Source organism: Coregonus lavaretus, assembly GCF_964263955.1.
Source record: "Coregonus lavaretus genome assembly, chromosome: 10".
NCBI lineage: Eukaryota > Metazoa > Chordata > Actinopteri > Salmoniformes > Salmonidae > Coregonus > Coregonus lavaretus.
Window position 1 is genome coordinate 12,614,733 of NC_139997.1, and position 13,420 is coordinate 12,628,152.

Below are 13,420 nucleotides of genomic sequence, written 5' to 3' on the forward strand. Positions count from 1 at the left end.
TGGAACCTGTCAAATTCAGTCAGTGCGAGAAAGATCACACCCTGTTGTCATACAAACCTGGCGGTTATATAATACTGCAGTGCAATACGTTTCAAAGCATAGCAAAAGTTTGTTCTATTTGAGAATTGCTTTTAATAATCTAGAAATACACCTCCCTGAAGCTAGTCCCACCATTTTATACATGACGCCATTATGTTTACGTAGCTGGCTAGCAAAATAGCAAGCTGCCAACAGCCGGTATCTTGCAAACATATACTAGATAAAGTAGTAGAGCTGGTAATTGTCAGCGAAACCAGAGTGATTGGTCATCTGTTGTGACTATTTGTTTTATGACTAGTGTCTGGTCTTTAGCAACCTACTAACCTGGGGCAAAATAGAACGAGTCCCATTTCGAACGCAAACAAGACAGACGAGAGACAGTCAGCAGTTGCAGTACGCTCGCACTAGCACGCAACATCGACAGCAGCCAGCTGATTAGCTAGCTACCGTTAGCTAGATAGCAATTTGTGCAACATCAAAAATGTCGGAGGACCTTGAAACCGGCGAAGATCCAACTGTGGTGAAAATGGAGGAGGACGGAGAGGCTAGCACCGAAGAACAGACGCCGACGGTTACAGAGGGAGGCCAGGCAGGAGAATCCGAGGGATCAAAGATTGATGCCAGCAAAAACGAAGAGGATGAGGGGTGAGTGAGACCGCTAACTAGCTAGCCTAACGTTAGATAACTGTCGTTCCCTATATGGCTAGCTAGTTAGCTCTGCTTTGAAGAAGGGACAAGTAGCTAATTGTTATAATTTGGACATTTCCTAGCGTCGTTGGCAAAGTTAAATGAGGAATAACTTGAGTTGAATGCCAGTACCTAAATGTTAGACAGGGTGCTGATGATGGAGGGATGGATGATCCCTTCGGGCAGGTCAGTCAGGTCAGCAGCATCACTGTCTCTCCCTGTTGTTGTGGATGTCATCCTTCAGCTCTCAGGCGACCAGAACCTTCCATTTAGCTTCCATAGGCAGATGGTGCTTGCTGGATTTAGAGTTGTGAATGTGAGAAATGGATGTAGAAATATGATACTGCTAGGCAAATGCTGAGGTGCCCTAGGGATGCTGTCTCTGGGTAAGTTTTAGTGACGACCTGGGAGATTGCTGTTAGTTAAATCATCCACCACAAACATACAGCTTGTAAAAGCTACAGCATTATCAAATGATGATTTGCTAATTGTCATAATCATAGCTATAATGATAACATTGACCCTAAACTAGGACGTTGCTATGTTCCCTCTCTAAAGGCTTTGACTCCTTCTTGCCTACTGATGGGTGAAAGGAAAGCAGATGAGAAAAGGAAAATATTAGAGAGAATTGGAACACAGTCGCAGTCCTTGTGTTGCGAATTTGTATGCAGAATTTAAATGTCTGTGTATCTGTCTCTAAATGCAGGAAAATGTTTGTTGGTGGTCTGAGCTGGGACACAACAAAGAAGGATTTGAAGGATTACTTCTCCAAGTTTGGGGAGGTGGTAGACTGCACCCTGAAGCTTGACCCCATGACAGGCCGATCCCGGGGGTTCGGCTTTGTCCTGTTTAAAGCAGCTAACAGCGTTGATAAGGTATTCCTGATTGTGTTCAATGGTATTGATAATGCTGGATGATTGTGATATATTATCTCTATCTCTTATATAGTGTGAATATGGCATTACATTTACATTTGAGTCATTTAGCAGACGCTGTTATCCAGAGTGACTTACAGGAGCAATTAGGGTTAAGTGCCTTGCTCAAGGGCACATCAACAGATTTTTCACCTAGTCGGCTCAGGGATTCGGATTCGAACCAGCAATGTTTTGGTTACTGTCCCAACACTCTTAACCACTATGGCATGGCAGCAATGGGATGGAAATCTTTTCTGCTCTATCAGTTTCTTTATTATAATTATGTTTTGTCTGTGGCTTGCCTCTGGTAGGTGGTCTTACAGAAGGACCACAAGCTGAATGGGAAGGTGATCGACCCTAAGAAGGCCAAGGCCATGAAGAACAAGGAGCCCATCAGAAAGGTCTTTGTAGGAGGTCTTTCTCCAGACACTCCAGAGGAGAAGATCAGAGAATACTTTGGTGCCTTTGGAGAGGTAGGCTACTACAGTATATATTTTTAAATGTTACGTTCTCAGATGTTCTGTAGAGTTTGCTAATCTGGGTGCCATTCTGAATGATCGGATCAGACCAAACTAGTTATCGGAACGAGCTGATATTGAGCGTTCATTTCCTCACAGTCTATGTGTGCAAGTCGACAAGCCTTCTAAACATTGAAACCTTGCTGAATAAGAGGTTATTCTATTCCTGTGTTGTCTGTGTTAACAGGTGGAGTCCATTGAGCTCCCCATGGAAACAAAAACCAACAAGAGACGAGGCTTCTGCTTCATCACCTTCAAAGAGGAGGAGAGAGTGAAGAAGATCATGGAGAAAAAGTACCATAATATAGGATTAAGCAAGGTACAGTACATGTCTTACCCTGCTAATACTTCCCACAGAATGTTTGGTAGTTCAAAACAAGTTTTACTTTGCCTTCAATGCATGTTTTTCAGATGGCATTTCCTTACCAGGTCCAGTTGGTGATCTATTAGTATTATTATTAGTACTATTAATGAGAATGCACTGCAGTGTAATGTCAGTCAGAGTTTAAAGCATGAATATGGAAATGTTTTATTCCTGTCTTCAGTGTGAGATTAAGGTAGCCATGTCCAAGGAGCAGTACCAGCAGCAGCACTGGGGGGGAGGAGGCAGAGGGGGATACCCCTCCAGGCCTCCAGGCAGACAGGGTAAGTTGGCTGGATAGAATTGGTAGTTTCCTGCACCAATATTTTGCATATAGCGAGTAATACTGTATTACATTTGAGTAATGATATGTATGATGTTGTTTGTTAAATCATATGTTTTTGTGGTCAATTCAATAATACCAAATGGCCAATCTGTTGTATTTCAGGACCCAATCAGAATTGGAACCAGGGATATGGCAACTACTGGAACCAAGGTTACGGCAACAACTACGGCAATTATGGCTACAACAACCAAGGCTACGGTGGCTATGATTACTCTGGTTACAACAACTATTACGGCGGATATGGTGACTACAGCAGTATGTCATATTTTTGGTGAAAGCACACCTTTAAGAGAATGATGTACTTATTAAGTATGTAAATAACATGTATGGATAATTTGACAATAATGCACTTTTTTTATCTTTAATCTTCAACTTCTTGCTTTGTATTGATTAATTATATGGTTTATGTTTTAGTATTTGAGTGAAATTCCATCATGCTGTACATGCTGTAAATAAATAAATAAAAAATGACATTAACCTCTACGGGATCGGTGTCCCGTATACGGACGGTTGAGCTAATGTGCGCTAATGTGATTAGCATGACTGTTGTAAGTAACAGCACACTTTCCAGGACATAGACATGTCTTATATGGGCAGAAAGCTTAAATTCTTGTTAATCTAACTGCACTGTCCAATTTACAGTAGCTATTACAGTGAAAAAATGCCATGCTATTGTTTGAGGAGAGTGCACAACAACAAAAAACGTATCACGGCAACTGGTTTGATACATTCACCTCTGAAGGTAAATAATGTACTTACATCCCCGGGACCACCCATACGTAAAAATTTATGCGCACATGACTGTAAGTCGCTTTGGATAAAAGCGTCTGCTAAATGGCTTATTATTATTATTATTCAGTAATCTTGCTCTGATTTGTCATCCTAAGGGTCCCAGAGATAAAATGTAGCATAGTTTAGTTTGATGAAATCCATTTTTATATTCAAATGTAGGAACTGGGTTCTACAGTTTGAACCCCTGCTGTCTCTGGCTCCACACCCACCCCGCCCGGCCATCTAGATGTGTGAAAGTTAGTGTATAAGCAAATGATCCATCATGCATATCATTTTTGTATGCTCTCTATAGTTATGTACTTAAATGTATCAATTGACCAACTCGGCACATTTGGGCAGGCTTGATACAAAATAGTCCAGTATTGCAATGCTTCACTGGATCAATCTGATACTTTGCACACACTGCTGTCATCTAGTGGCCAAAATCTAAATTGCGCCTAAACTGCAATATTATATATTGTGGTCTTTCTCTTGCATTTCAAAGATGATGGAACAACAACAAAATTAGAAAACGCATGTTTTTTTTGTTTATATTATGTTTTACCAGATCTAATGTGTTATATTCTCCTACATTAATTTCACACTTCCACAAACTTCAAAGTGTTTCCTTTCAAATGGTATCAAGAATATGCATATCCTTGCTTCAGGTCCTGAGCTACAGGCAGTTAGATTTGGGTATGTCCTTTTAGGCGAAAATTGAAAAAAGGGTCCGATCCTTAAGAGGTTAAAGCCAACAATATTGTTAAAAATGCATTAACTTTATTCATTGTTTTCCGTTTCCTAAATTACTAAATATTCAACACAACAAATGAAATATGTAATGAAAATCACAGATTTTGAATATGTACTATCTTATCTAAGAGTTAGAACTATCATATATTCATATAATGATGTTTTCTCTCTGTGTGTGTGTTTGTGTCCAATCAGCAGACCAGCAGGGTGGTTACGGGAAGTCCCCCAGGCGAGGTGGTCACCAAAACAATTACAAGCCGTATTGATGTAACAGAAGTTCCACACACAGGTATGTTTTATAAGTCACCTACAACAAACTTAGATAAAGTGCAATGTATCTACCTCTGTATAATAATAATAAACCCTCATAATGTTTTTCTCTTTATAGTTTTTCACAGCACCTGAAAAGTGCTTTACAGTAGTCTTAACATAGAGGCTACAGTCTTTTTGTGGTGAATTATTTCTGCTGCCTCTTATGAGCCATTTTGTAACTGTAAAGTTAACAGGTATAGTACTACTATTACCACAGTAAAATGGATACCAAGAGTTAAGGATTTACAAGGGAAAAGAGAGAGAAAATAATAATGTTGTCTCCTAACTCTGACATATACCTTGTTTGTACCTGCCAGCGGAGCTTCCTTGCAGGCCATGAGCTGACCTCCCCGGTACTCTCTGGCCCGCTCAATGCGGACCGGGTACGAGAGGCGTACGCTCTCGAATGCTGCCATTTGGTATGGTCTTCCAACATCCTGTCTCAGCATTGTAAATAAAAACTAAGTGGGACATGTCCGGCTTTGTTCACTTCTTTATTTTCATTTGTTTGATATCTGTAATGTGCTTTTTTGTAATGTAAAAATTAAATACAACTTATGTAATTTTAATGCAATTTTTTACAGGCCCTTACTCCCCTGCCAAGTAATGGTAAATTACAACATGATACTGAGAAAATAACTATTTACTTTTCAAAGGACACGGCTTTCTCTGGACTTTCCAGTATCTTTTTCATTCCTAATCATACCTGTAATTCTTGCTTTTCTTTATTTAGCGCTTGTAGCAGTAATAGCCAGTAGTCCATGAGCTAAAACCTGGTTTGTACTTGGATGCTACTGTGTTGGAGAAGTGCGATATTTTTGTACTTGTATTGTTTGCTTGTGTTACTGACAGCGGTGGGAAAGCTTCTCCTTTAAACGTTAATTTCCTCTAACAAAATTCTCTTTTTAACCTTTTGAGAAAGTATCAAAGTATCTCTACGTTTCCTGGAAATTTGCATGTAATGCTTTCTTTAATGTGTGTCTTTTTGACCAATTGAAGGCTTTACTTATTGGTTTTGTATTTGGGCTTTGAACTCTTTAATTTGTCACACTTCAGGATTTCTAGCTTATGGACTAACTTCTTTTTAATTCTTAATTGTAAAACATATTTTTATCTATTGCATTATGTTTTCTTAATGGAAATCGTAAAGACGGGATTCCTTTGACATTTAGTTATAGCCCTTCTAGTGTGCAGTAACCTTCATCATTAACAGTTTGACTTGTTTTGTCTTTTTCAGGATGGAAGATTGAAGGATATCTTCTGAAGGAGCGTTGGCAGACGAAGTGACAGGTTTCAGTCAAGAGTTTCCTTTATTATGGACGGTTTGAGACAGGACAAAGTCAGAGTATTCAGTTGATCTACGTACATTGAATTTATGTTCAGTGTTGTATTTTGTTGTTTCTTGCAAAGCTTTTAAAAGTTTCCTATTCGTCTTGTATTGAGTTGTACTGTATGAAAGGAATATATGCAGAATTATATTTAAGAGTTGATTAGTCACTTACGCTCAGTGTTATCCCTTTTGTTAAATGTGTGTTATATTCTACAGTGAGGGAAAAAAGTATTTGATCCCCTGCTGATTTTGTACGTTTGCCCACTGACAAAGAAATGATCAGTCTATAATTTTAATGATAGGTTTATTTGAACAGTAAGCGACAGAATAACAATAAAATAATCCCGAAAAACGCATGTCAAAAATGTTATAAATTGATTTGCATTTTAATGAGGGAAATAAGTATTTGACCCCCTCTCAATCAGAAAGATTTCTGTCTCCCAGGTGTCTTTTATACAGGTAACAGGCTGAGATTAGGAGCACACTCTTAAAGGGAGTGCTCCTAATCTCAGTTTGTTACCTGTATAAAAGACACCTGTCCACAGAATCAATCAATCAGATTCCAAACTCTCCGCCAAGACCAAAGAGCTCTCCAAGGATGTCAGGGACAAGATTGTAGACCTACACAAGGCTGGAATGGGCTACAAGGCCATCGCCAAGCAGCTTGGTGAGCAGGTGACAACAGTTGGTGCGATTATTCGCAAATGGAAGAAACACAAAAGAACTGTCAATCTCCCTCGGCATGGGGCTCCATCCAATTTCTCACCTTGTGGAGTTGCAATGATCATGAGAACTGTGAGGAATCAGCCCAGAACTACACGGGAGGATCTTGTCAATGATCTCAAGGCAGCTGGGACCATAGTCACCAAGAAAACAATTGGTAACACACTACGCCGTGAAGGATTGAAATCCTGCAGCGCCCGCAAGGTCCCCCTGCTCAAGAAAGCACATATACAGGGCCGTCTGAAGTTTGCCAATGAACATCTGAATGATTCAGAGGAGAACTGGGTGAAAGTGTTGTGGTCAGATGAGACCAAAATCTAGCTTTTTGGCATCAACTCAACTCGCTGTGTTTGGAGGAGGAGGAATGCTGCCTATGACCCCAAGAATACCATCCCCACCTTCAAACATGGAGGTGGAAACATTATGCTTTGGGGGTGTTTTTCTGCTAAGGGGACAGGACAACTTCACCGCATCAAAGGGACGATGGACGGGGCCATGTACCGTCAAATCTTGGGTGAGAACCTCCTTCCCTCAGCCAGGGCATTGAAAATCGGTTGTGGATGGGTATTCCAGCATGACAATGACCCAAAACACAAGGCCAAGGCAACAAAGGAGTGGCTCAAGAAGCACATTAAGGTCCTGGAGTGGCCTAGCCAGTCTCCAGTCCTTAATCCCATAGAAAATCTGTGGAGGGAGCTGAAGGTTCGAGTTGCCAAACGTCAGCCTCGAAACCTTAATGACTTGGAGAAGATCTGCAAAGAGGAGTGGAACAAAATCCCTCCTGAGATGTGTGCAAACCCGGTGGCCAACTACAAGAAATGTCTGACCTCTGTGATTGCCAACAAGGGTTTTGCCACCAAGTACTAAGTTATGTTTTGCAGAGGGGTCAAATACTTATTTCCCTCATTAAAATGCAAATAAATTTATAACATTTTTGACATGCGTTTTTCTGGATTTTTTTGTTGTTATTCTGTCTCTCACTGTTCAAATAAACCTACCATTAAAATTATAGACTAATCATGTCTTTGTCAGTGGGCAAACGTACAAAATCAGCAGGGGATCAAATACTTTTTTCCCTCACTGTATGTTCTATGTAAATTGCTTTTTGTTAAGGCATTAATTACCATTATTGAAACCCGATTAGGATATACTTTATTGTCCCGAGGTGGAAATTTGTCTTCGATAAATCAAATTGGATTGGTTAGGGCTAGAAAATATATTATTTATATAGAGCAAATACAAAGAGGCCCTTAAATAAATCTATATCCTTTATCGTAGTTATCACAAGTAAACATTTTGTTAATATATATTTGACATGGTACACAGGAATATAGAACATTCAGAAATCATCAAAACATTTAAATAAAAAACGTATCTGAAATTGAAATGGATTGTTTTTTTTTGTTTTTTTACAGTGTGAACTGTTTGTTACATTAAGCTTTACCCTTGGACAGTATTATATTGCTAGTGGAGTGTAACTATACTGTAATGAAGTGAACTATTATGGATGCCAGAGGTGGCCACCATTTTTAAATCAGCAATCAGCAGTTGAAACAATAACAAAGCATTCTCCCTGTGTCGTTAAAGGTTGAGGGATGGGGTTGGAGAAATGTAACTACTCAAATTCATAGACTGAGCGATGGATGAAAGGACTGACCATCCATGATAGAACATTTGTAGTTTAAACCATGTTTTGAGGCTATATAGTGTTTGTTTACAAACATTGGAGTAAAACAAGCTTATATTTTGGGTTCTGATGGGGTACCACAGTGGAACTAAGATCATGAGGCATTTATACGTTATATTTCTTCAAGAATCAATGGGTACATATCATTAATTTATAAATCTGAAAATTGATGTAGCAACTGCAGATTGCCTCTTTAAGCACAAATGTAAGGAATTCAATTTAAGGAATTAAATGCACCCTAATGCTGTGGGAAGAGGCCCCTTACCTGTAATGTTAGTGGTGAAACATTTACAAAAATTATGAAATGTATGTTATTAAACATCAAATTAACAGATTGATATAATCATAAACAAATTCCAGGATGCTTATTTACAGAAGTCAATGTGAAATGTTATATTTCGTCACGTTACTATACACAATCCACCTTGAGCCTTGGGGAGAAGACCAAAATGAAACCTCAGTTTCATCAAATTCAAAACATGACTGTTGGTGATCGTGGTTCATCCTATTACTTTTAGCGATAATGTAGTACTGTAAGAGTCTGTGAGGCGATTTAACTGGGGATGACACCTGTAGCAAACAGGATGATGAGGATGAGGATGATCAGAACTATCACTCCAATGATGATCATCATCTTGGCGTTCTTCCACCAGTACTTCCGGGCTACCCGCGTGGACGTCCTCTGAAAGGAGTCTGCCTGAAAATTTGAGGATTTATGGAAGGTTAAGTTAAATATAATTGGGTTTCAAGCAAGTTTAAGCAGAAACAGACAGGCAAACCAGAAGCATATTGGCTGTTCAATGCCTTTCTCTAGACTAGAGGAACCACCACTTATCACAACACCAGGATAAAGGATTAAAAAACACTTGTCTTTCTCTTATAATACTTACGGTTGCTTGTAGGTCATGTGTCTTGTCAACCAAGTCATCTAACCTCTCTCCCCTCTCCAGTACTTTGTTGATGTTGTCTTTGAGTATAACTTTAACTTCATTGACTTGGCCCTGCACTGAGTCCATCTTAGAGGAGGCTGGCTGTTGAGAGCTGTAGTCAGCCTACAGAGAGGAAGAGGAGAGAATCGGCTCTGAATATGATTAACATATTAGGTATGACATACTGTAACCATAGTTTTCAGAATAACATGACACTTTACTACTGTATGATAGATATTTTTATGATCCATTTCACCACAGATCATCACACAGACAGAAGAGAATGGAAAACCTGTGTTTGTCCAGTGTGGAAATGTTAATCTGTCTTCACAAAAAAAAACAGGAGGACTCATCAATATCAATTCACATAAATATAGAAGCCAATATACAGGGCAGAATGCAATTCAATAACACCAGGATATACAGTATAATTTGAACATTTCTGAAAGCAGGCCAAGCAAATATTGCTTTATCGCTCAGCCTCAGCCATTCCTTTAGTGACACACTTCACTTCCTACAAAACAGCTAATCACATGTAAATAACTATTCACAGTCTATCCTCCCTGACCCTGTTCCTTTAACTACCACTGCTCTACTCACCATAGTGCTTATAGTTCAGATCATTAGTGTGCCCTCAAGGCATATGACTGCCTCACATTCACAGCTTCCACTGAACAAAAGTAAATACACTTACCATGTCAGAACAGTATAACAAAATGAATATATCCACAAAACACAGAATTACTCCACTTCAGAGGGTAAATGTTTCACAAAGATGTGTTATCCAGACGGACTACTAGCATAGTAAATAAAGTAGAACAAGTAAAGTGTGCTTCATACAGCTGTAGGTTGAGACACGGAGGCGAACAGGCAGGTACAGAGACGGGTTCCACACAGCGCTGCCCCTCCCTGTAGTTACACATTAACTACTGCTGCTGCACTGGAGCTCTACCATTGGCCCGACGTTAGTCACTCATCTCTTTACATAGAACTAGGATTAGTAGAATTGAGATTGCCCCCCCCCCCCCCCCCCCCCGGATGTTCATGGTCCACCCAATATTGCACATAAAGGACTTGAGATAGAAACAAGATTCTGAGAAATGACATGACAAGCTGATCTTCTGAATTTGAATGCCCATTCTACCTATTCTGATTCTATGTGTCTTTAGGACATACCATCAGCTGTCCTAGCACCTGATGCAGGTCAGCGCTGGGCGAAGGTCACTTTCTTTATCAGGGTGCTGCGGATCTGGAAGGCAATTAAAAGTGAAGCAGTTTGCTACATAAGCTACATCTAATTTCCTAAGACTATTAAATAGTTTACCAATAGCTACCCAGACTATCTGCATTGACCCTTTATGCTCTGACTCTTTTGATTCATCAAATCAAATGTTATTTGTCACATGCGCTGAATACAACAGGTGTAGACTTTATCGTGAAATGCCTACTTACAAGCCCTTAACCAACAATGCAGTTCAAGAAATCATACTCTGCTGCTACTGTTTACTATCTGTCACTTTATTCATAGTTATATGCACATCGACTCGGCACTGGTACTTCCTGTACTGTATAGCCAAGTTATCGTTCCTCATTGTGTATCTATTATTACTTTTATTATTAAGTGTTTTACGTTAATATTATTTCTCTATTTTCTTTCTCTCTGCATTGTTGGGAAGCATTTCACTGTTAGTCCACACCTGTTGTTTACGAAGTATGTGACGAATTACATTTGATTTTATTTCCATGGCTGGCCATGTTGTTCAAACCTCCAAACATGAGGTTAGTACCAGGAAGAGGAGGGCATACACTTTTTTTATGGAAATAACTCCACTATTGTTATTTTAAAGAGACAGATCTTTCCTCCCTCAAAGCAGAGTCTAAATGTTTTGACATGTTTGAGTGTTATTGTATTTCATAGTATAATTTAGTAACTTTTCTTCTGTAAATAGAGTATAACTTGAAGAAAATAATAAACAATTTCACATGAAATGTTCCCCTTTCTTTGGCCATCAAACAGTACGAAAAGACTACTGTAGGTATGTGTAGCCCATATGATATCCCCTTGTTTTGTGGTGAAATCTTTCCTTGTAACTCTATCTAATCCAGTACAGTATAAGGTTTTAAATGGACCTCGTGAAGGAATTGATGGGCCCTCCTGGACTCATACTGTAGCTGAGCTCTGTGAGGCAGATGTTGGCCACTCCATCCTCTTGACAGGATGTGGTATCTGAACCTGATTGCCAGCACATGAAATTACATTTGTAATACTGTAGTGTAGTAAAAGTTCTCTCACCCATCCAATGGAATGGTTATTCGATACAGAGCTCCAAACGGCAGTTGTGTTAGGATAAATTCACCAAAAGTATATTAAAGTATATATTTGGCTATCAATGAGTATGGCTAAGCTATTATCCATAGTGCCAGTGAATTGAAGTTGAACATCGACAAATGCATCAGTTTAATTAGGCCTAAATGTGCAATAAAAAGTATTGTGCCTATCTATAGTTTATTTAATGAAACCCTGGCTGGCTGTTGATGTCCTAGGTCAGGGCTCTCCAATCCTGTTCCTGGAGAACTACCTTACTGTAGGTTTTTGGTCCAACCCTAGTTGTAACTAACCTGATTCAGTTTATCAACCAGCTAATTATCTAATCAGATGCGCTAGATTAGGTTGGAGTGAAAACCTACAGGATGGTAGCTCCCCACGAACAGGGTTGATCGCAAAGTAGGGCATCGCTAAACTTTTTGGAAATGGCTAGTTCACTTTCTCATCCATAAATGCATCTCAAGTGCAAATACGGTTCAGCAGCTAAAATCAGCAGGATGGGGGGCATTGTTATTAAGAAGGACTCTACCACTTCATCAATTTAAATAATATGAGGACACCTATACATTTGGCAGTCAAGCACGAGTTATCAGTGTAGACTATTATCGTCTAAACGTTGAAATATCTTCACGCCTAGAATAAAACCTCCAGGCTTCCACCATAAGAGTCAATTACATTTGAAAAAATAAAGAATTACAGGGGACAGTTTGGAAAACTATTCCTGTGTGAATCGTCCTCTGGACGTAACCAACGTCTCTAGTAATACCCGTCCAAATAGGGCTATAACATGGCAACGAATAATGTTTTCAGTGTAGAGTGCGCCGCATCATCCATGGGATCCGCCAAGGCTGCACAGCAGGAATATCACTGAAATATTCTAGTTCCTACACATCACCTTCTATATTCAAACAGGATAGACCTTGTATAGACTAAGTTGATGAGCAAATGGGCAGCATCATGCACATGGCAGTCCTCTAGAACGCAAACGTACTCTTCCTCCTTCTTCGTCTTCTTCTTCAGTGGGGTTTATCGGCGGTTGGCATCCAACGTTAAGGTGCATTACCGCCACCTACTCTACTGGAGTGTGGGCCAGAGACGGATAAACTAAATCCTACCTGCCAGCCCCGTTGGTCTTAAAAAAGATAACAAAATATTTGAGACTATATCTAATGACGTTCTACTCAATATACTCTTGAAACTAATTTTCTGTATCCCCTTCTCCCTCATACTAGATCTCATCCTCTCTCTTTCCCTCTGATACTGCCCACACTCTAGCAATACATGCTCCACAGTCTCTGTTTCCTGACAATAATCACACTTTCCTGTTGGATGCATTCCTATCACATTTAATGTCTCATTCAACTGGCTGTGTCCCACCCTTAATCTAGTAAAAATAGCCTCCTCTCTTCTGTCCCTTCGTGCCGTCCTCCCCGACTTTCCTCTGTACTTGAAATAAATGCCTTCCCTTATTATCTCTATTCCACTGCTCCTGCCATCTCTGCACCATCACTGTATATATCAATATTTTTGCCTCTGCCTTGCTCATTGAAACTTCAACATCAACATCCCCACTACTAAGTGCTTGTTTAGCCTGTTCATCTACTGCCTCGTTCCCATGTGGTCTTCCTAGTAGGACTCTGCAATAATGAAGTGGTGTGTACATGTGCGCGCATCCGTTTCAGCGTGTTTTGGGAGTCGAGCAAGAGTCGACTCCTTCAACTCCA

At 39.8% G+C, this 13,420-nt stretch overlaps 2 protein-coding genes across 6 annotated transcripts; one reads left to right on the plus strand and one right to left on the minus strand.

Moving 5' to 3' along the window:
- Positions 1-177: 177 nt before the first annotated feature.
- On the plus strand, positions 178-7,665 carry hnrnpd (heterogeneous nuclear ribonucleoprotein D). 5 transcript variants are annotated; one of them, XM_084170308.1, is made up of 8 exons: positions 178-684; positions 1,433-1,601; positions 1,952-2,113; positions 2,346-2,477; positions 2,704-2,803; positions 2,968-3,120; positions 4,585-4,678; positions 5,019-7,665. In XM_084170308.1, the coding sequence occupies exons 1-7, from the start codon at positions 521-523 to the stop codon at positions 4,653-4,655; spliced, it is 951 nt and encodes a 316-aa protein (XP_084026434.1). In that variant the 5' UTR covers positions 178-520; the 3' UTR covers positions 4,656-4,678; positions 5,019-7,665. The 5 variants fall into 5 exon arrangements, with proteins under 5 accessions (XP_084026434.1, XP_084026435.1, XP_084026433.1 ...); XM_084170309.1 differs by having other exon boundaries at positions 5,939-7,665; XM_084170307.1 differs by having other exon boundaries at positions 4,585-7,665.
- Positions 7,666-7,889: 224 nt separating this feature from the next.
- On the minus strand, positions 7,890-10,249 carry LOC311135682 (vesicle-associated membrane protein 8). The gene is made up of 3 exons (XM_084169705.1): positions 10,065-10,249; positions 9,332-9,493; positions 7,890-9,138 (listed from the first exon to the last, which is right to left on the minus strand). Exons 1-3 carry the CDS (start codon positions 10,065-10,067, stop codon positions 8,995-8,997), a joined length of 309 nt encoding a protein of 102 aa, XP_084025831.1. The 5' UTR covers positions 10,068-10,249; the 3' UTR covers positions 7,890-8,994.
- Between the last annotated feature and the right edge of the window lie 3,171 nt (positions 10,250-13,420).